The sequence below is a fragment of the Protobothrops mucrosquamatus genome, unplaced genomic scaffold, assembly GCF_001527695.2.
Source record: "Protobothrops mucrosquamatus isolate PMUCROS unplaced genomic scaffold, P.Mucros_1.0 scaffold1389, whole genome shotgun sequence".
Classification (NCBI taxonomy): domain Eukaryota; kingdom Metazoa; phylum Chordata; class Lepidosauria; order Squamata; family Viperidae; genus Protobothrops; species Protobothrops mucrosquamatus.
This window is the reverse complement of record NW_015387576.1, coordinates 85,203-105,113: the sequence shown is the minus strand read 5'-3', so window position 1 is coordinate 105,113 and position 19,911 is coordinate 85,203. Positions and strand designations below refer to the sequence as shown.

Sequence of the window (19,911 nt, the reverse complement as noted above, 5' to 3'; positions counted from 1 at the left end):
CCTATAATGGAGAATTTAATAGGGTAAGGTAGTAAATTAGGTAGACAGATATGCTAGCCACATTGCAGAAAGCTTTCTGCGTTCCCAAAATATTATATGCATTCCTTGAAAAATCGCAGAATTCAAAGAGCTAGCTACTGGGTGATGTTTCATCAGACCTGAAGACACTTCTTGGATGTGAAGCGAAATGTTTTCAAGGAAAAAGCCAAGAAAGTCCAGCTGCCTTTTGGAAAAGCACCTTTGGGACCAGCAGTAAAAGCTCTGTTATTTTTGAGTGCCTATTATTTATTTTAAAACTATGTTCTGCTCCCCCACCTCAGCAAAGAGATGCAAATTTTCTCACTTTAGAGACCTTGGTGGTTTAAAAAAACATTTTAAAAGGGGTAGAATCCCTTCAAAGTGCTTTAAAAAAACATTCTACTGGCTCTTAATTGTTTTTCCTAGTGGCTGAGAGATGAATTTGAAGAAAGAAAGAAAAAAAAAACCCATACTGCTGCTGCCGCAAAAGCATGTGGTTTTTGTTTTGCATATTCTTCCATGCTGATTTGGGTTGACTTCCAGAGCAATGCAGAGGAAAACTGCTGTTGCTGTTGCTGAGAACTGGAATGTTGTTTGTTTTTACAAAAACCCAAGGCCTTGCAGGGTTCTGGGAAGTACGTTCCCCAGGAGCTTTGATAGAGTCACTCTGTTGCTGCCCTTCAACCAAGTTCAAGTCAGGATGTGTTCTCGGAGGTGCTACATCGGCCAGGGATCTGGGATGCAGCCATCCAAAAGAGGGCTTTCTGAGGACTCCAGCTGGGCAAGTCTCCCCTTTATTGAGCTATGGCTGGGGCCAAGCTTTTGAAGTTTCCGGGATCAGTTTAAGATGTAGCTGTTTATCTATGCTTGGGTTAAACTGATTCCTCTGTGCTGCTCTGGCCTTGTTGCCCGACATTTCAGAGGGGGGGGGGGAAAGGTTTGATAGAATTGCCATTTTGAACAATTATTTTTTAACTTATTTATGCTTACTTTTCATAAATGTGTTTTGTTGATGAAAAGACAGGAGAGAAATTTAAATTAACAAACAGATATATAAATAAGTAAAGCAAAAGAGAGGGAAGCCAGTGAATGAGAGAAACCTCAAATTTGGAGCCAGCCACAAATGTTGCTATATTTTCCCCAGCTGAGAAGGTGAGCAGTAAGCAGATCCTTCCCTCTCACAGTTACACTGGTGATATTAGCGAAGAGTCAGTGTCCACTGACTACCAATATTTATTGGTAGTTCAGAGCCTAATTCTCCCCTGGTCACTTCTATGTAAGCCAGAATCTTGGTGGTCCTGCTGAGGCAACCATGTTGTGAGCATGGAGATCAGTGCAACAAGGAACGGGGATGGGGTTGTTCACTGCTACTTGCATAATGAGTTATATAAGTCTTTGTAATGGCTTTATTGGAACTATTAGCTGTTGAACATTCATTCAAGTGGCCAACTCAAGCTACATGAGTCTGGATGGCATACAAGACAAAAAACAACAACTTATTAAAGCATGAGGGTCTTTGGTGCTCTCTGAGCTTGCTTATTTTCTTGCAGACATTTCATTATCAAAACTTAGATAACTTCATCAGTGCTAGGGTTATTAAAACGTACTAAACAATAAAATGATGAACAGAGAACTTCCTCAAGTCTCCCATTGGAGACTCAAGTCAATTTGCCATAAATCCCTGGAGAAATATGTATGTGTGAATGAGGGTTTTGCTGAACAACCAACTTGACTTGGCTTCTTGCAGTCCTGCCAGATATAAAGTTGGCTGCATCATAACTTTGTCTGTAGACTATTAAGTTGTTGTAATAGCTTCAGTTGATTAAACCATGCATATGAGCTAAAACATGGATTAAGAATCCTGTGATCTCCAATCCTGCTGCTTCCTGTAAAGAAAAAGTAGATCACAGAGAAAATATTAGAAAGCATTTTGGCAATGTTCCTTATTAGCTGGTTTTCGTGACAGTCACTCTGGTACAATGCAAAACCTTTGTTGAGGCCTTCTGGTATTCAAAGTGCTTCTCTGGTGTTCCTTCTGTTTTTTAGCCTGTGAAACTTTCCACAACGAGGCTTTGACAACCCCCCTCAGTTGAATAAACTGCTTTTCTTTTGCCCTATACAGGTGCCCTTCATAGACCTATTGGATGCTGCTAAAAGTGTGGTCAAAGCATTGTTCATCCGGGAGAAGTACATGGGGCTTTCTCTTCAAAGCTTCTGTAAAACCACAGCCCGGTTCCTGCAGGATCTTTCGGAAAAACCCTTTGCCCTCAGGATGTATGAGGAGATTCCTGAGACTCCCGTGGCCGCAGGTAAGGATCAGAACTGGGCATGGGTTGACAAAAAGCATTTCCCTAATTCTAGTGACAGAGATGGCTAAGATGGTAGTTAGAAAAAGAGGCTTCAATAGGATTTTAGACTGATAGTTTAAACCAGTGTTTCTCAACCTTGACAATTTTAAGGCATGTGGACTTCAACTCCCAGAATTCCACAGCCAGCAATGCTGGCTGTGGAATTCTGGGAGTTGAAGTCCACATGCCTTAAAATTGTCAAGGTTGAGAAACACTGGTTTAAACTATGAAGCCTGGCAAATAGTCTGGAAGGAGAAAACCTTGAGGCCCAACAACTTCTTTCACAATCAGTGACGGTTGCAATAACAAATCCTGCATTATCTGCTACTGGGATAGACTAGACTGGATAGCTGCAGGAACTCCACAGTTATCTCTCCATGCTTATGCATTCTGCAAGGTTTCTGTAAACTAACAGATTTTTTTTTATGTGGGAGAGATTTAAAAAAGCATGAAGGAAATTCCAGTTCTATGCTGAAAGAAGCTGATTTCACTTATTTGGTATATGCTGCGTTCTGTATATTCTAATTGGATTTTGCTAATAAAGAAAAAGGCAAGGAAGTGAACAGGGGTAGGATCTTCGTTAACTATTACAGGAGAAACAAAAAGACTCTAGATTTGATGAGTTCAAACAGGCGTCTCCAATGCATCTTAAGCTATGTCTAAAGCCAACTAGAAACTTACTTCTAAAATTCAAAGAGAAAGAGAAAAAGGCATACTTCTCAGGAATAACAAAGGAATTTTACACGTAGTCTAAATATTTTGACTACATCCAAAGCTGCAAGTTTTCTGTGTTTCCATAGAAACATGCAATCTAAACAGATTTTGAGGTAAATGGGAAGGAGTAACATAATTAGGCTTCCTCAACATGGTGCTCTCTTGATGCTTTGGATTACCAATCTCCTCATCCTCAAATATCTTGGAAAGCTGCCAAGTGAGGGATGTAGCCCAGTACATCTGGGGAGGATTGGGTACTACTTTGCAGTGGCCCCATCACATTCTATATACAATATGAAGTTAACCTGGTTACTGGTAGTCCTCAGCTGTGACCATTCATTCAGTGACCGTTCTAAGTTACACCAGTGCTAGGGGATGATGGTTATGACTGGTCCTTGGAGTTCTAGATATCCCAGCACCACCCGGTCCCACAGTTGTGATATGGGTGCTTGGCACTTATGAGTGGTTTGCACTTACGACTAGTTGCGGTACCCTGTGATCACACGCTCACCATTTGCAACCTTCCTTATCCAGCTTGCCCAGAAAGTCAGTGGGGAAGCCATCAGGGAAGGTCACACATTGCTGGGATAAGTCTCTCTCTCACCCATGCAACCTCCCTCACCCTCTCCTCGCTTGTACCATACCAGCCAGTTGCACCCTCTCTGGCCCTCGCCCTGCTTCCCTTGCACCCTCCCCAACCCTCACCATGCCTCTCCTACATCTCCTCACACCCTCCCTGACCCTTGCTGGATTTTCCTGCACAACCCCTTGCATTCTCACACAGCCTCCCCAACCTATATCGCATCTCTCATACTCCCTCCCTGACCCTGACCCTCTCATGCACCCTTGTTAACCTCCCCGACTCATACCTCTCCTGCACTCCCCTTGTAAACCCATGCTGACTTGTGCCTCACCTCTTACACACTCTTCCAGATCTTCCCTCGCTCTCCCCTCAGCCTCCCCTGGACACTCTCTTGCTCCTTTCCCCACCTGGCAACAGTCACTTACCTCCCTTTCAGCCTGAGACTTCCGGCCGGCTTCCCCACTGACTTTGGTTGTGGATACTGGCAGGAAGCTGCCTTGCCTAACAACCATGGGATTTGATTAACAACAATGACCGGGACTGCAGGGATTGTTATCTCTAAGTGATGCAGTCACACTTTGTAACCACATCACATAGCAATGGAAATCCCAATCCTAATAGCCATCATAGGACTAGCTGTACCTATTCAGCCTCTGCATAACTGATTTGCTTGGTTTGTGCCCATGCACCATTGGAGGAAGAGGATGGGAACTCAGCAACCAATGAAAGGGGGGGGGGAATTATGGTGTGGGCCAGAGGTATTAGCTTTTTATTTCTCTTTTAGCATTCCATTCAACTCTTAACTACAACAGCCAAGGTCACTGGGCAGATGGGTGGCTTCTTGTAAGCATTTTCCTCTGTTACAGATGCTCCAGTGCATCCGCCATTTGCACACCAGCACCCTTATGAAAAATGTGATCCTGACTCAATGCCTGGAGATCTTGGCTTTGGCCTCAGGATGGTCAATGGAGTAGTTCATGTGTACACCAAGCAGGACATCACCGACAAGTAAGTAGGTGGCTGAGGGCATGAGAATAACCTGGTTAATAGGGAAAATCTGGAAGAGAAATAACATCTGGGCCAGTGATATTATCTATGATTCATATTTAGCTGAGCAAGATTTCTGATCCTCTCATTTTTCTCAGCAGCTAGGAATCATGAATGCTTTTGACTTAGTAAACTCCAAAGAAAACATAGACGTAATGAAAGTAAAAATTAATCTATAATTATCTCATACAGAAATATAGAGGTAATCTATATTTTAGGAAGGCTCATGGTATATTCTCGAGCAATATTTTGTGGTATACACAAAATGATCTGCTACATTTCCTTTTTTTTTTTGCCAATCATTATTTATGCACATATAGTGTGTGATGATTAGCATGACTACAATAGCAAGAAAGCAGACAACTTTTTTCCTTTATCTATCTGGCCTCAGGAAACATGGAAAATAATATTTATTAAATAGTCTGGAGCTGTGGCTGCCAATCACCTGTAATGAGACAACAAATTTCAGTTAGGAAAGCTCATTACTTGACTAAAAAGTACATGCCATTAATAGAACAGAGTAAAGCAAATAAATAAAAAATGTGCACTGTGCTTTCATTTTTACTTTCACTTTCAAAGCAAAGTGCTATAAAAAAGGTTATTTTTAAAAATATGTAAAACCTCACTCTTTAGTAACGAAACAAATAACAGCTTCATGACATCCTGGGAAAGTCAAGTTTAACAAAAAGCCTTTTAAAAGTATGTGGCAAGTGAAGGAAAAAACACAATGGTGCAATTGGAACAATTGCTAGGAAATTTTCACAAGTTTGGTGTGATTACCAAACAACATTTCTCTAACTTCCCATCAGCCTAGCCTGAAAAGGCAGGAGCTGAAAACAGGAAATACCTTCAGCTACACAGGAGTCTGACTGTTTAGGCCTTCATTGTTCTCTGAAACCAGTTAGTAGCCAAGATAGGTAAACACAAAGAAATGTAACATATCTGCAGCTTGTGAACTCAGACTTCTGCATCACGGAAGGCTTGAAACCACACTGATTTTAAAGCAGGCTACTACAGTCTAGACTAGCAGGCTCAGATGTGTGGACTTCAACTCCCAGAATTCCCCAGTCAGTATCTTAAAGCTGCCAAAGTTCAGAAACACTGGTCCAAGCTGATACTAGTTTTTGTATCAATTGGAGCTAGTAAAATACACTTCTGGACTGAGAATGAAACAGCAAGGAAGGAAAAACAGGATATTGCAGCTCAGAATCTTCAGCTGCTCTCACTTCGATCTGATGTGGATCCAATCATCTGACATTCATTACCCTCTAGCTCAGGGGTCCTCAAACTTGGCCACTTTAAGACTTGTGGACTTCAACTCCCAGAATTCCTCAGCCAACATGGCTGGCTGGGGAATTCTGGGAGTTGAAATCCACAAGTCTTAAAGTGGCCAAGTTTGAGGACCCCTGCTCTAGCTCATAACCAGGTTTAGGGCTCCAGACATTGGACTCCACTCCTACTGTAACTCCTTGATCTGATGTAAAAGAAACTTTGAGGCTGATGTCACGAAGATATTGACAACACTGTATTCTAAATCAGGAGTCCTCAACCCCTGGGCCACAGCCTGGCACCAGGCCGTGGCCTTGTTCAGAACTGGGCTGTGCAAGCAAGCAAGCGTGTCCTCCACTCACACAATTGGAACTGCATACACATGCTCGCTGCTTGCATGTCCCGGAACCATTCCGTTTCCCATCCCGCTGCCGCCACCATCAGTCCAGAAAGCTGGAAAAGTTCCTCTCTGCCTAATATAGAAAATCAGTTGTTATCCTTTATTAATCTTAGAGCAAATGTAAAACCCAAGAGCTTTTGCCAATTTAAATTTAAAACAATGATTTAGTCTACTTCAGGCCTGACAAATAATTCAGAACATCATGTTGCTCTATTTTTTCGAGTAAAATACGTCTTACAATTTTTCAAAGTACTAGTGACTAACTAGTGACAATAATACAGTATTTTTTCTGGATTGTTGGTGAGGCTATTCTTTGTTTGACAGGTTTATATCTATTGGGTTACTTAAAAAAGCTATCCCCTAATGCACAGCCGGGCAGTGTAAGATGCTGCTAGCGGTTCTTGTTCTTTCCTTGCTTTCCTTTCATGATGCAACTTTGCTCATGTCTTTGGGGTCTGTTCTCTGTTGCACTTTGAAAAGGACCACTGAACTGGACTTGCCTTATCCTGACCTGCAGGAGTTTGTGGCTGACATGAATGTTCTAATGGCTCTGATCATCAATGGCCCCATGTAAGTTTTCCACCTTTTTGATCTGTATTTGTTTTCCGCCTTTTTGATCTGTATATGCAAAACCAAGGTGTCAAACTCCTTCTTTCCAAATAGCCATTCTACAAGCGTGGCTTTACATACATTAGGATCGTGGAATCTATTACGTAAAACACATTGTCATTGTAAGATTATATGGGAGACACATTTATGGGTTTTTTTGTCAATAATTCATATGACTATTTTCTGGGATAATCAAAATGTATTCAAGTTGAAAGAAAATGTATTGGACTTTTTGAAGGTGGGTAGTTTCCTCCAGATTACAATAGACTACAAAGTTTAAAACAACTTTGAGTATCAGGAGCCAAAATGTTTTTTTAAATTTCTTAGCATTTTTGTAAATAGACAGTAGCTACTTAAAGTGGCTACAGTAGGTACTGTAGTCTCACCATTAGGCTGACTTGGCATAGGCTTGATCGTATGGGATCTTTAGTAATTCCCATATTTTATTTCTGGAAAAAAGGACCTAGCTTGCCCATCAGTAATGTAAAACTTTCTGGAAAGGCAGATTGTTCCTTTATTGATTTATGTGCTGAGCCAGCTTCTGGGATAATCATGAAATTAAATCTCACATGGAAAATGTTCTAATCAGGGTGTGCAAATCTTAAATTGTTTTCTTTTCACCTTTGGACAGAAAATCTTTCTGCTATAGGAGACTTCAATACTTAAGTTCAAAGTTCCAGATGCATGTCCTGCTCAATGAGTTGAAAGAGCTGGCAGCTCAGAAAAAGGTGCCACACCGTGACTTCTACAATATCCGGAAGGTAGAAGCACTGTATAATTTGAGAATGTATGCTGGTAGTTAGGGCTACAGACTATGTCAGTGCCACAGATGGTTGAACCTGGAGAGTTCAATAGTTATTGTAGAAAGCTTCACCAGTACACCCCTTTTATCTCTTTGTATTGATAAGAGAACAGTAGCAGAACCTACTGGTTTTAGATTGATAGCAGGACACTTTCAACAGAAATGCTGAATTTTATACTCAGCTGGCCCATTTTGGATTGATATATGTGGATTGTCTTTTTAAAAAACAACATCCAAATAATTATGTTAATGCTTATAACAATCTTGGAAGAAAGTCAGTGTTACTTCCGTACTACAGATTGAAAAACAGAGCTGAGTCTGAGAATAAAAGTTTTTTTTCTTGAAGTCAGCTAATGAGCTGATGTCTAAGATAACATTTGAGCTTGCATCTTCCTAGCTTGCGTACTTATCCACTAATTCTTTGAGCAGGTGGACACACACATCCATGCTTCATCCTGCATGAATCAGAAGCATCTGCTACGCTTCATCAAACGGGCTATGAAGAAACATCTGGAGGAAATCGTTCACGTGGAAAAGGGCAAGGAGCAAACCCTTAAAGAGGTCTTTGAGACCATGAATCTCACAGCATACGATCTGAGTGTGGACACCCTTGATGTCCATGCGGTATGTCAGATGCACCCATCAAAAGAGGGGCACCTTTCCTTGACTTGTAAAGAGAATTAAAAACAGGTTTTCCTACTGGATTAAATGGTGACCTTAACTTTGGACACTAGGCTGGACAAAGCTTTCTTACTCTTTCCAGTAGAAGAGTCTCACATGCAGAATGGTAGTTCCTGACTTTTTCGGGTCTACTGGAACACAGTTCTAAAGTTGCCTCAATTAGAAGGAATAGAAAATCTGATGTCAATTAACTCCAAGAGGTAATTTGGTAGTATTTATCAAAGAGAAGAAAGTGCTCTTCAAAGAAATATGTAGCAGCTTCTGATCTTGGGAGGTACTGCTCTCCAATCAAAGGGGGATGAGGGAGGGAATTCTGATGAAAGAAATATATCATTATCAGGAATGCTAAGTGAGGAAGAGAAGGCAGTGCTGTTGCATTCTGGCCTATCAGGATTTATCTTGGCATCCTCTCTATTAATAGGATCGCAACACCTTTCATCGGTTTGACAAGTTCAATGCCAAATACAACCCCATAGGAGAGTCTGTCCTGCGTGAGATTTTCATTAAAACAGACAACGAAGTCTCTGGAAAATACTTTGCTCATATAATTAAGGTGAGGGCTGCTGTAATGGTACGTGGGGATGTCCTTGAAAGACAGGGAATTGCCACAGGCAAGGGAACAGCTGGACAAGAGACAGCCTGCAGAAGGAATGTCGGCATGGCAGATGTCTTAGAAGGGACCCTCCCTAGTTCCTTGGGATGTAAAGGTGGGGGGGGGGGCAATGGATGTTCAGACTTGCAGGATTCCGTTAATGTAAAACCTGATAATAAAGTAGGATCAATTCATCTGGTTTTGCTTCACATCTGGACTACCTTGCAAGGTTGGCAGCTGCCTGGCCTCATTTATACGTACTTTCTTAAAGCCAGGGGGCTGAACAAGTTATGCAGATTTAAATATAGCTATCTTTTGGTGCTTGGAAGCTTGGGAGAATCAAGCAGGTTGGTTTTGGAGAAGTAATAAAAGTAGTAAGTAATAAAGTGGCAGGGGGTGAGCAGAAAGAGGTGGCGTGTGTATAAAAGTTGTTTCTTGATTACTACAAGCCTAGTAATGGCCATAACTCACTTCTGAACATTACAACATTACTCTTAACATGTTTATACATTTGTCCCTCAATTATCAAAAGTTGAGGCCAACATATTTGTGGCACACCGTGCCATGCTACAATACTTACCCAGTCATTGTGATTAGAAATTAAGGTATGCGTAGCCTATTCCAGGGGTAGGCAACCTTGGCTCTTTTATGACTCGTGGACTTCAACTCCCAGAATTCCTGAGCCAGCTATGCTGGCTCAGGAATTCTGGGAGTTGAAGTCCACGAGTCATAAAAGAGCCAAGGTTGCCTACCCTTTGCCTATTCTATAGGTTAATATTGGGCTTAGTATTATGCATGAAGGACGCTCTGGCCTAGTGTGTTTCATGAACATAAGAAACCTTATGGCTAAAATAACAAAAGTAGATCAGGTATTATGCAGATAGTTTCTCTATTTAATTACATAATTTGTTGAATGAATTTAAACCAATCTCTTTGTCACTCAACCTGGTTCCTAGGATTGTTGTTTGGGAAGAAAATGAGGAGAGATCCCCATCTAAGTCACCCAGACCTCTCAGACAAAAGGCAGGATATAAGAACATGTATCTTTTTTTAGAAAAAGCTCCTATTCTTAAAGTGCTAACAAGCCCTTTCTCTCCTGGTAGGAGGTAATGTCTGACCTAGAAGAGAGCAAATATCAGAATGCAGAACTGCGACTGTCTATCTACGGCCGAGCACGGGATGAGTGGGATAAGTTAGCCAAGTGGGCTGTTACCCACAGAGTGCATTCCAACAATGTACGCTGGCTGGTGCAGGTGCCTCGGCTATTGTGAGTACCTCTCTCTTGGTTTTGCAGTTTCAAAAGCATGCGGACCCTCGCTGAATCACAAAGGCTTTACATACATTAGCTGCTGTATTAGCAGTGCTCAATAGCCACTTCTGTCTAGTAAAAAGTGAGTCTAGGACTTGCTTTTTTCATAAGCACTAAGATTACACCCTAAAGGAGTGTCAAACTGCCGGCCTGCGGGCCAGTTTCATCATACGGAAGCCGCGCCCACCCCATTGCCGGCAGTGCAAAAATATCGCGATACGTCGCTACACGTCACGTGACGTGGCGAGTTTGACACCCGTGCTAAAGAAGATAAATGTTGCCCTTCCACTGTCTGTTTTTAGAAGAGTATCAAAAACCATTTTGTTTGAACGTGTATTATTAAGGTTAAACCTTATAGGCTGCAAACTTGGAACCAACTTCAGAGCATTCAGGTATAGAGATCGCTGTGCCTTATTATATATCTGGGTATCCTTGGGGGAAATGATTCTACTGCTTTATAGAGGGCTCTTTATGCATACAGTAGCTTTCCACTTTATTTTTTGACAGTAAGGGAGAGCAACCATTTTGATAAGAAATATAGAGAGCACTTCAGTATTCTGTGATTGGATCTTAGTTTTGACTTCACTAGTTTTGACAGCAGTTGTAATCCCAGTCAGTGGGAAACCACCCTTTGGACTTAGCTGCTCAGTAAAGTACAGTATCAGCTTATATGAGCTAAAATGGTACGACTTGCACTGATGGTGTTACAGTATCTAGTTCAGGGGTAGGCAACCTTGGCTCTTTTATGACTCGTGGACTTCAAATCCCAGAATTCCTGAGCCAGCCAAGCTGGCTCAGGAATTCTGGGAGTTGAAGTCCACGAGTCATAAAAGAGCCAAGGTTGCCTACCCCTGATCTAGTTGAATAATGAAACATCTGAACTGGAAAAGGTTGCAACAGATTTCTGTCTACCATAAAGGAAAAAAAACCCCTCTGTTGGTAATGTTGGGAGGATGGGGGAAGAGCCAGTTGCAAATCTTTTCCCCACAATCTCAACAGAAGCACCAGGACCAAAGCTATACTTTGAAAGTATTTGAGAAATGGTCATAAAACTTGCACGTTTTCCCAAAAGTACATCCTCTCTTACTAAATCATTGTGTAAGATAGTTATCTATGGAGATTCTCAAATCATCCAGGTCATGGTTGTCCCAGAGGTGCTTTTTCCAAAAGGCAATTGGACTTTCTTGTTTCTTTTTCTCTGAAAATGTTTTGCTTCTCATCCAAGAAGCTTCTTCACTTCAGGACTGAAGAAGCTTTTTGGATGAGAAGCAAAATGTTTGCACGCCTTTGGAAAAAGCACCTTTGGGTGTAAGATAGTTATTTCTTCCAGCCATCTCTGCTGTATGACATATGCAGTGAAGACTACTGGGAATCGGATTGCTGAAACAGTTGGGTTACTTAAGTGATCTTTCATTCCCAGAAGCTGTGCAAGCCTTACCACAAAGCAGCTGATTTTAAGTGTGATGAAGGAACACTTAATTATTTCTTCATAATTTCCATCGTAATTTTAATGCCAGGGAAAGCAGAGAAGTGGGAAGAAGTGTTTGCAGTTTTCTGGTACCAGAGTAAAATCAATTTGACTGGTAACATACCTTTATTTATTTATTAAAATTATTTATTTATTAAAAGTTTATCTGCCCATCTCCCCTACAAGGTGATTGTGAGCAGCTTGAGATTTTCTCCCCAGAGAACAAGGAATTAGGTACCACCTAATACATTGACAACAGAAGCAAAAAAAAAGAAAAAAGTGAACTAGTTCAGTCTTCTAGGAAATGTGCTCCCCACTCTCCTCTTCTTCCAAGGATGTGGGTATGTGGAGTGTCACACTACACCACTGCTAATTATAGCCCTCAGTCAGCTCAGAACAAGGTCTGAGGAACACTGTTGTCAACTATCGGGAATGAAGAGAGTTATGTGTGATGGATGGAGCACCATCCCTTTTTGTATCTTGACTTTTAACAGCGACGTATACAAAACAAAGAAACAGTTGGCCAACTTTCAGGAGATGTTGGAGAACATTTTCTTACCTCTCTTTGAAGCCACCATCAATCCTGCCAGCCACCCAGAATTGCATCTCTTCTTGGAGCATGTAAGTAGGGATACTGGAAAAAGCAATCGTAATTCCTAGTAATTGCTAAAGGGATGGCTCATAGTACCTCTGCATTTGGGGCAGAGTGAAGGATGGTTGTACACAAATGTTACATATGTGATTCTTGGATATACTTGATCTTGAAGATGGTATATGGTTGATTATGGTTGATATATATCAGTCTTAAATCATGGTCGTGACCACTCTGCCTAATTTGCATACAGCGAATGAAGATGCGAGAGGTCCCAAAACTGACAGGCATATTTTCATCTTCTCCCTTTCTTTCCTTCTCTGGGTTCTGAATGGGCAGGTGGACGGTTTTGATAGCGTAGACGATGAGTCCAAGCCAGAGCACCACATCTTCAACTTGGACAGTCCCTTGCCTGGCAATTGGGTGGAAGAAGATAATCCACCATATTCCTATTACCTTTATTACACATATGCTAATATGGTGGTGTTGAATCATCTGCGTAGGTAAGCTCGTCTGCTTCTTATCTCCCTCCTCGCCCACCTTTTCTGAATTTGAGTCTGCCCCAGAATCACAGGGTTTTTTAAGGCCTTGAATAACCATTTCTCACCTTTCTGGTAATACTAGTGACATATTAGATCAGGGGTAGTCAACCTTGGCTCTTGTATGACTCGTGGACTTCAACTCCCAGAATTCCTGAGCCAGCTAAGCTGGCTCAGGAATTCTGGGAATTGAAGTCCACGAGTCATAAAAGAGCCAAGGTTGACTACCCCTGTATTAGATGCTCAGATTCTCAGATCTTGTGGTCTGTGGTTTTTTTTAAGGCCTTGAGTAATGTTTTCTCACCTTTCTGGTAATACTGGTGACATATTACATGCTCAGATTCTCAGATCTTGTGGTCTGTGTTTCGGCTTCATATCTTTGGTGCTGTAAGTTGGGTGTTAATTTCTGTTCCTCTTTCCATCTTACCAGCATTTTGACTTCTCCTTTTCCAAAATGCTATTCATCTGATTGAGCTGTATATTTTGCTTTCCTTTTTTTTTTTTTTTTTTTAGAAAGCGGGGCTTCCACACCTTTGTGGTGCGACCCCACTGTGGGGAGGCAGGACCCATCCATCATCTTGTGTCAGGTTTCATGCTGTCAGAGAACATATCTCATGGCCTCCTTCTCCGCAAGGTAAGGGAACGCAAATGAGTTGGTACCACATATAAAACAAGGACCTCTGGATATGCCTGTATATACGATGAAGCAGAAACGTTGCTTAGAAGCCAAGCTGTTAACTTAAATCACCACATACCATTGGGTATTGTGATAAAGGCTACTGTTGTGCTAAGCATGCAGTGGGAACCTAGGCAGAAGAAGAAAAGAAAAGAAAAAGCAAAAAAAAGGTGCTTCCGGGTTGAAAGGATTAGCCAGTGACATCACTATTGCCCGGAGGATGCCCAGTTGGGAGCTCCTTTCATGTCCCTGTTAATGTGCCCACCAAAGTGGTACCCATCCGTCTACTTGCAATTACACAATTTTAAACTGCTAAGTCAGCAGGAGCTGGAACAAATGACAAGAGTTCACCCCATCCCACAGCAGCACTCTGGTTTCGAACGCTGGCTTGCTGCTGGTCAACCCAGCATCCTAACCACGTGAGGAGCCATGCTCCTAAAAAGAAAATGTGAATAGATCATTATTGGGCATGCTGGAGATATTTGCAGTTTCTTGAAAGAGCTTCTATTCATGACTGTTCCAAGTGGCTTAAAGGAAGGGGAATCCCTGTATATTTATCCAGAAGCAAACATTAAGCAGGGCTCAGTGTTTGCTGGAGTTACCCCATGCCTTAACATTGAGTTTCTCTCTAGGCACCAGTGCTGCAGTATCTCTACTACCTGGCTCAGATTGGCATTGCTATGTCTCCACTTAGCAATAACAGTCTGTTCTTAAGCTACCATCGTAATCCACTACCTGAGTACCTGTCTCGGGGCCTCATGGTCTCCCTGTCCACAGATGATCCCCTGCAGTTCCATTTCACTAAGGTGAGTGTCATGTAGCGGGTGTGATCCAAAAGAATGAAAGATGGCAAAAGGGAGGAAAGATGCCCTCCTTTTTAGCTAAGGTAGTGTGGCAAAATGTTAGAAACAAAACATAGCTGTATAAAATTGTTCCTCTGCCTCTTTCATGTGTTAATTGCATAATGCTTTATTCCAAGCAGCAGAGCCACTACTTTTAGATCTCTGAAGATGTTCCTGTTGTACTTGGTGTACTGCAAGGAGCTGGCAGGAATAGCCAACACTCCAGAAGACAGGCTTAAGATACAGAAGGATCTTGACAGACTTGAATATTGGGTGCTAGCTAACAAAATGAAATTGAATGGTGAAAAAAGTAAGGTTCTACATTTAGGCAAGAAAAACCAAATGCACAGGTATAGTATAGGTGGTACCTTGCTCAATAGTAGTAACTGTGAGAGGGATCTCGGAGTCCTAGTGGACAGTCACTTAAATATGAGCCAGCAGTGTGCTGCAGCTGTCAAAAAAGCCATCACAGTGCTAGGCTGCATTAACAGAGGGATAGAATCAAGATTATGTGAAGTATTAATACCACTTTACAGTGCCTTGGTAAGGCCACACTTGGAATACTGCATCCAGATTTGGTCACCACGATGTAAAAAAGATGTTGAGACTCTAGAAAGAGTACAGAGAAGAGCAATAAAGATGATTAAGGACTGGAGGCTAAAACATATAAGGAATTCCAGTTGCTGGAATTGGGTATGTCTAGTTTAATGAAGAGAAGGACGAAGGGGGACATGATAGCAGTATTCCTATATCTCAGGGGTTGCCACAAAGAAGAGGGAGTCAAGCTATTCTCCAAAGTAGAAGAAGACAAGAAGGCAAGAAGCACCTGAAGGCAGGACAAGAAGCAACGGATGGAAACTAACCAAAGAGAGAAGCAACCTAGAACTAAGGAGAAATTTCCTGATAGTTAGAACAATTAATCAGTGGAACAACCTGCCTCCAGAAGTGGTGAATGCTCCAACACTGGAAGTTTTTAAGAAGAAACTGGACAGCCATTTGTCTGAAATGATATAGGGTTTCCTGCCTGAACGGGGTTGGACTAGATGACCTCCAAGGTCCCTTCCATCATAATCATCATCATCATCATCATCATCAAGTGTTTCAACAACAGTTCCATGTTTTTTTTTTGTTTATTTCATGTGTGCATCATAGGTACTGAAGGGTGTATATTGTCATTGCCAAGCTTTCTATAAAATGGTACATGATAGGTTAAATTACAGGTTATTTTTGTGATTAGCAGCTAAACTGTTGCTAATACACAGGAATGTGTTGGGAAGCAAAATCTTTATTGTCCAGTGTAATTGAAATGTCTCCACCTAATGGCTCAAAGATCAAACTTTGGTCATAAGAACTAAAGTAAAAATGGTGTAGATATAACAACAGGCTGTGTTTAGTTCAGTCTGTAGAAATATTTATGGCAGCTTGGAACAAGTACACCACCCCTGTTTTTGGAAGAGTAAGATGTTGCTTTAGCTGTTTACAGGTAGTCCTCAACTTACAACAGTTCATTTAGTGACCATTCAAAGTTACAATGGCACTGAAAAAGTAACTTACGACCGTTTTTCACAGTTACGACTCTTGAAGCATCCCCATGATCACGCGATCAAAATTCAGATGCTTGGCCACTTGTTCATACTTACGATCATTGCTGTGTCCCAAGGTCATGTGATCACCTTTTGCAACCTTCTGGCAAACAAAGTCAGTGGGGAAGCCAGATTCACTTAGCAGCCAGGTTGCCAACTTATCAACTGTGGTGATTCGCTTAGCAGTTGTGGCAAGAAAGGTCGTAAAATGGGGCAAAACTCACTTAACGAATGTCTCACTTAACAACAGAAATGTTGGCCTCAATTGTGGCCATAAGTCAAGGGCTAACTATATCATTCACTTATCCCAGGCACACAATTGTTCTCCAATTTATCTGTCAGAGATAAAATACTGGAAATGTTTTCTGCTCAGTTTTTATTCAAGGTAAACTTGCTTTGAAATCAAGCTTCACGCCTTACTGATGTTGGATTTTTGTCCTGATGTGGAAGTGGTTTGCCTTCTTGTGGGATAATTCTCCACTTCCCAATCTAGCTGATAGCTCTGGACTTCTCAGTTGCTGCCTACTGCATACAGTTTGCGTTGTGCACAACTAATTTGATGTACACTAACGTTCCTGAAGCCAGTCCTGTATCATATTTTGCTGCTTGCTAATGTTCTGTGTGCCTGTATCTGGGTCTGACTGACAGTATCGCTTCCAGGAACCCTTGATGGAAGAGTACAGCATTGCCACACAGGTTTGGAAGCTCAGCTCCTGTGATATGTGTGAACTTGCCCGGAACAGTGTGCTTATGAGTGGCTTCTCCCACAAGGTAATGTAGAATCTTCTGTGAAAGGGATTGACTTCAGGCTGTGAGCTCCCAAAACAATGCTCTGAAGTTCAAAAGGGGGGGGGGGATTTACAGAGACTTATTCATGTGAACCAGCCTGTTTTGTGTAGAAAACTTAAAACAGTGGTTCTCAACCTGTGGGTCGGGATCCCATTTGGGGTCGATCGACCATTTCACGGGGGTCGCCAAGCAAGGCTGTCCGCCATTTTTTTGTCCGCCATTTTTCCCCCTTTTCCGGCGGGTGCCTTACCTCCCTTGGGCTGGGCCAGCTGGTGGTCGGCCTGCTCCGTCTCTGCCGCTTGCCAGCTACGCCTCGGCCAGCGCAGGGGGCGGAACCACACATGCGCGGCGCTCCGGGCAGGGAAAGTCCTCGACTTACGACCGGTTGGGTAGTCCTCGACTTACGACCGGTTTAGTCCTCGACTTACGACCGGTTTAGTCCTCGACTTACGACCAGTTGGGGTCGCGGCAATAAAAAGGTTGAGAACCACTGACTTAAAACCTGTAGGCGGCCTCCTCTTCAACCAAGTCTGCACTCAAGGGAAGAAGATGACTCAAGGCTAATGTTGAAGAAAGCATTTCCAACTCCTCCCTTCCTTTGCTTCCATCTGCAGCGAAAGAGCAGACTTTGTTCTGAAAGGGTCATAGCAGTTGTAGAAAATTAGGCTGGAAATGAATAAATTTTATGTTGGGGGGGGGAGGTTTCCCATAAAGACCTCTGCAGATGTGATCCTTTCAGCAGTTGAGGTAGCCACCCTCCTGATTTATGAAGTTCAAAAATAATTTGTCTTAAAGAGTGCAGTGGGTGGAATTCAAAATGCCGGTATCTGCTGTGCCCTTTTTTTTCTTAGTCCTTCCCTTCTCCCATGTACGTAATAGCTGCCATTATATTCTCACTTATTATGTTCAATCCTTATTAAACTGGTTTTAGTTTTCCGTAGGTTTTCCCCCCAAAGGCTCTTTATACATCCCCAAATCATTGGTTTGTTCTAAACTTAGGGCAGCCTACTTGTTGTGTGTGGATGCCAGGGAATTAGGTATATTAATAGGGCATGGTTAAACCTATTGCACCTTGATACATCTTGTAAAATTCCAGGAGGCATTCAACCCTTGATCAAAATCTCAGTGAAACTTAGCCCATTGAATGAACAGACATGAAAATAAGATGGGTGTTTAAGGCCTTTTCTCTGACAGTTTTAACCAGGAACCAAAAGCAGAAATGCCTGTCCCAAGACTTTATCTGACTTTGCCATTGTAGTACCACTGTGCCTCTAAGGTTTCTTGTTCTCATGGAATGAATGAAAGGTAGCCTTTCTGGGGGTGTGGGATGCTATTGAGCCATTTGTACAATTCTTTGCTAGACGAAAGTCCAGAGAAGCACTAAAATGAACATAAGGCGAGAATTTAAGACCCGTGAATGAATGGGGACTGTTATATTAGTTTGCATGTGTGGGGGAGAGGGGGAGAAACAGCAAGGTATTGTTGGTACTGGCTCTTGTTTTTAAAACTATTTATTTATTTATTTATTAAATTTAGAAACTGACCATCTTATTCTTGGAGTGATTATGAATTATACTGTATCCTTCATTAATGCTTTTGTCTTCAAATGTTCGGTGGAAAACATAGGTTGTCCTTTGTCTTAACCCTGGATTGATTTCTGCCTTTGTCCCTCAGGTGAAGAGCTACTGGCTTGGACCCAACTACCTGAAGGAGGGGTCTGAAGGCAATGACATCCGTCGTACCAATGTGCCAGATATTCGGGTAGCCTATCGCTATGAGACACTTTCCCAGGAGCTGACTCTCATCACCCAGGCTGTGCAGACGGAGATGCTGGAGACCATCCAGGAGGAAGACCTTCTGACTATCAGCTCCATCCGGGATACTTGCTGAAAGAGACTCGTTCATAATCGGTCTCCCTTTCAGCCCTACACTGTCTTGACTAGCTGGGGCTGTTCTGTGAGCGCAAAGAGAGCCTGACCATCCACCTCCCTCATCCCAGAGTCTTTTCTACTTTCCTGTTTTGTGTGTGTGTGTGTGTGTTTCCTTCAGTATCTCTTGGAAAGGTTTCCATGATTTCTTTGCACTTGGTTATCTGCCGGGGTCTCCTGAAAGGTGCACAGAAGCGTCTCCAGGGTTCAGATCCAGTAACCAAGCAAAGCATCTGTAGTGTGAATGGAAAGGCTGGTCAGATCATTTGTAAGCCAAGGCCAAAGAGGTGGAAAGGAACTGCAGAATAAATTCTGGAATACATTTGTATCATGTGAATACATTTGTCTGGTGGCAAAAAGAAACACCAGCATGTCTATATGTATCCTGAGCAACATCTGCCAGGGCCAAAGTCTTCTGGGGGTGCCTTGCACTACCTCGCTTTTGTTTCAGGGGGTTCACGTTGACTGGTCAAGCAATTCTGAGAAGCTGGAACCAGCCCTGCGTTTTGCCATCAGGGCAGTACATTGTTGTCAATCCCACTGTGCAAGAGCCTCTGTTTTTCAGTGTTAAGCTCTAGTCTAGTGTTTCTCAAGCATGGAAACTTTTAAAATGTCTGGACTTTAACTCCCAGAATTCTCCAGCCAGCATGACATCTTAAAGTAATAACATCTAGTCATCTTAATTTTGTCAAGATTGAGTATGAATCTAGTATGAAGAGGGGCAAGAGACAAATTCTTTGCCTGTCATTTCCTTTCAAAACCCAATAATGTTTGTCTTTTTTTGGCTCAGGGAAAGCACTAACCTTTGATTCCCTCCATGCTTTAAAGGTGGACAACTCTGCGCTGTCAAAGACAAAGTGGACTTGAGATAATAGAGGTATTGTTGTTAGCATGCCAAACCATTTGTTCTGTATCTTTTGTAAAACTCTTGGTTTCCCTCTATACCAAGTATTATAAAAGAAGCTCAGTGCAGTTATTAATGTAGCAAGGAGATTGAAGATGATTCTGGCACTGAAAAAACAAGGTGATTCCTGGAGGAAAGCCTTGGAGCCAAGATACCTGCCTGGCACGGAAGGAGTTTAGGAGTAATTATTATGATTGTTATTAATTATATATCTTAGG

At 42.2% G+C, this 19,911-nt stretch overlaps 1 protein-coding gene across 1 annotated transcript in view; it reads left to right on the top strand.

Moving 5' to 3' along the window:
* AMPD2 (adenosine monophosphate deaminase 2) overlaps positions 1-19,418 on the top strand; it is a 39,717-nt gene extending 20,299 nt beyond the window's left edge. The window contains exons 6-18 of the mRNA XM_015821724.1: positions 2,141-2,327; positions 4,530-4,671; positions 6,860-6,949; positions 7,620-7,749; positions 8,220-8,414; positions 8,893-9,024; positions 10,167-10,330; positions 12,335-12,461; positions 12,772-12,935; positions 13,485-13,605; positions 14,280-14,453; positions 16,733-16,843; positions 18,536-19,418. Coding sequence (XP_015677210.1) covers positions 2,141-2,327; positions 4,530-4,671; positions 6,860-6,949; positions 7,620-7,749; positions 8,220-8,414; positions 8,893-9,024; positions 10,167-10,330; positions 12,335-12,461; positions 12,772-12,935; positions 13,485-13,605; positions 14,280-14,453; positions 16,733-16,843; positions 18,536-18,751 — 1,953 coding nt within the window. The 3' untranslated portion in view covers positions 18,752-19,418. The remainder of the gene's footprint in view (positions 1-2,140; positions 2,328-4,529; positions 4,672-6,859; positions 6,950-7,619; positions 7,750-8,219; positions 8,415-8,892; positions 9,025-10,166; positions 10,331-12,334; positions 12,462-12,771; positions 12,936-13,484; positions 13,606-14,279; positions 14,454-16,732; positions 16,844-18,535) is intronic.
* Positions 19,419-19,911: the final 493 nt, after the last annotated feature.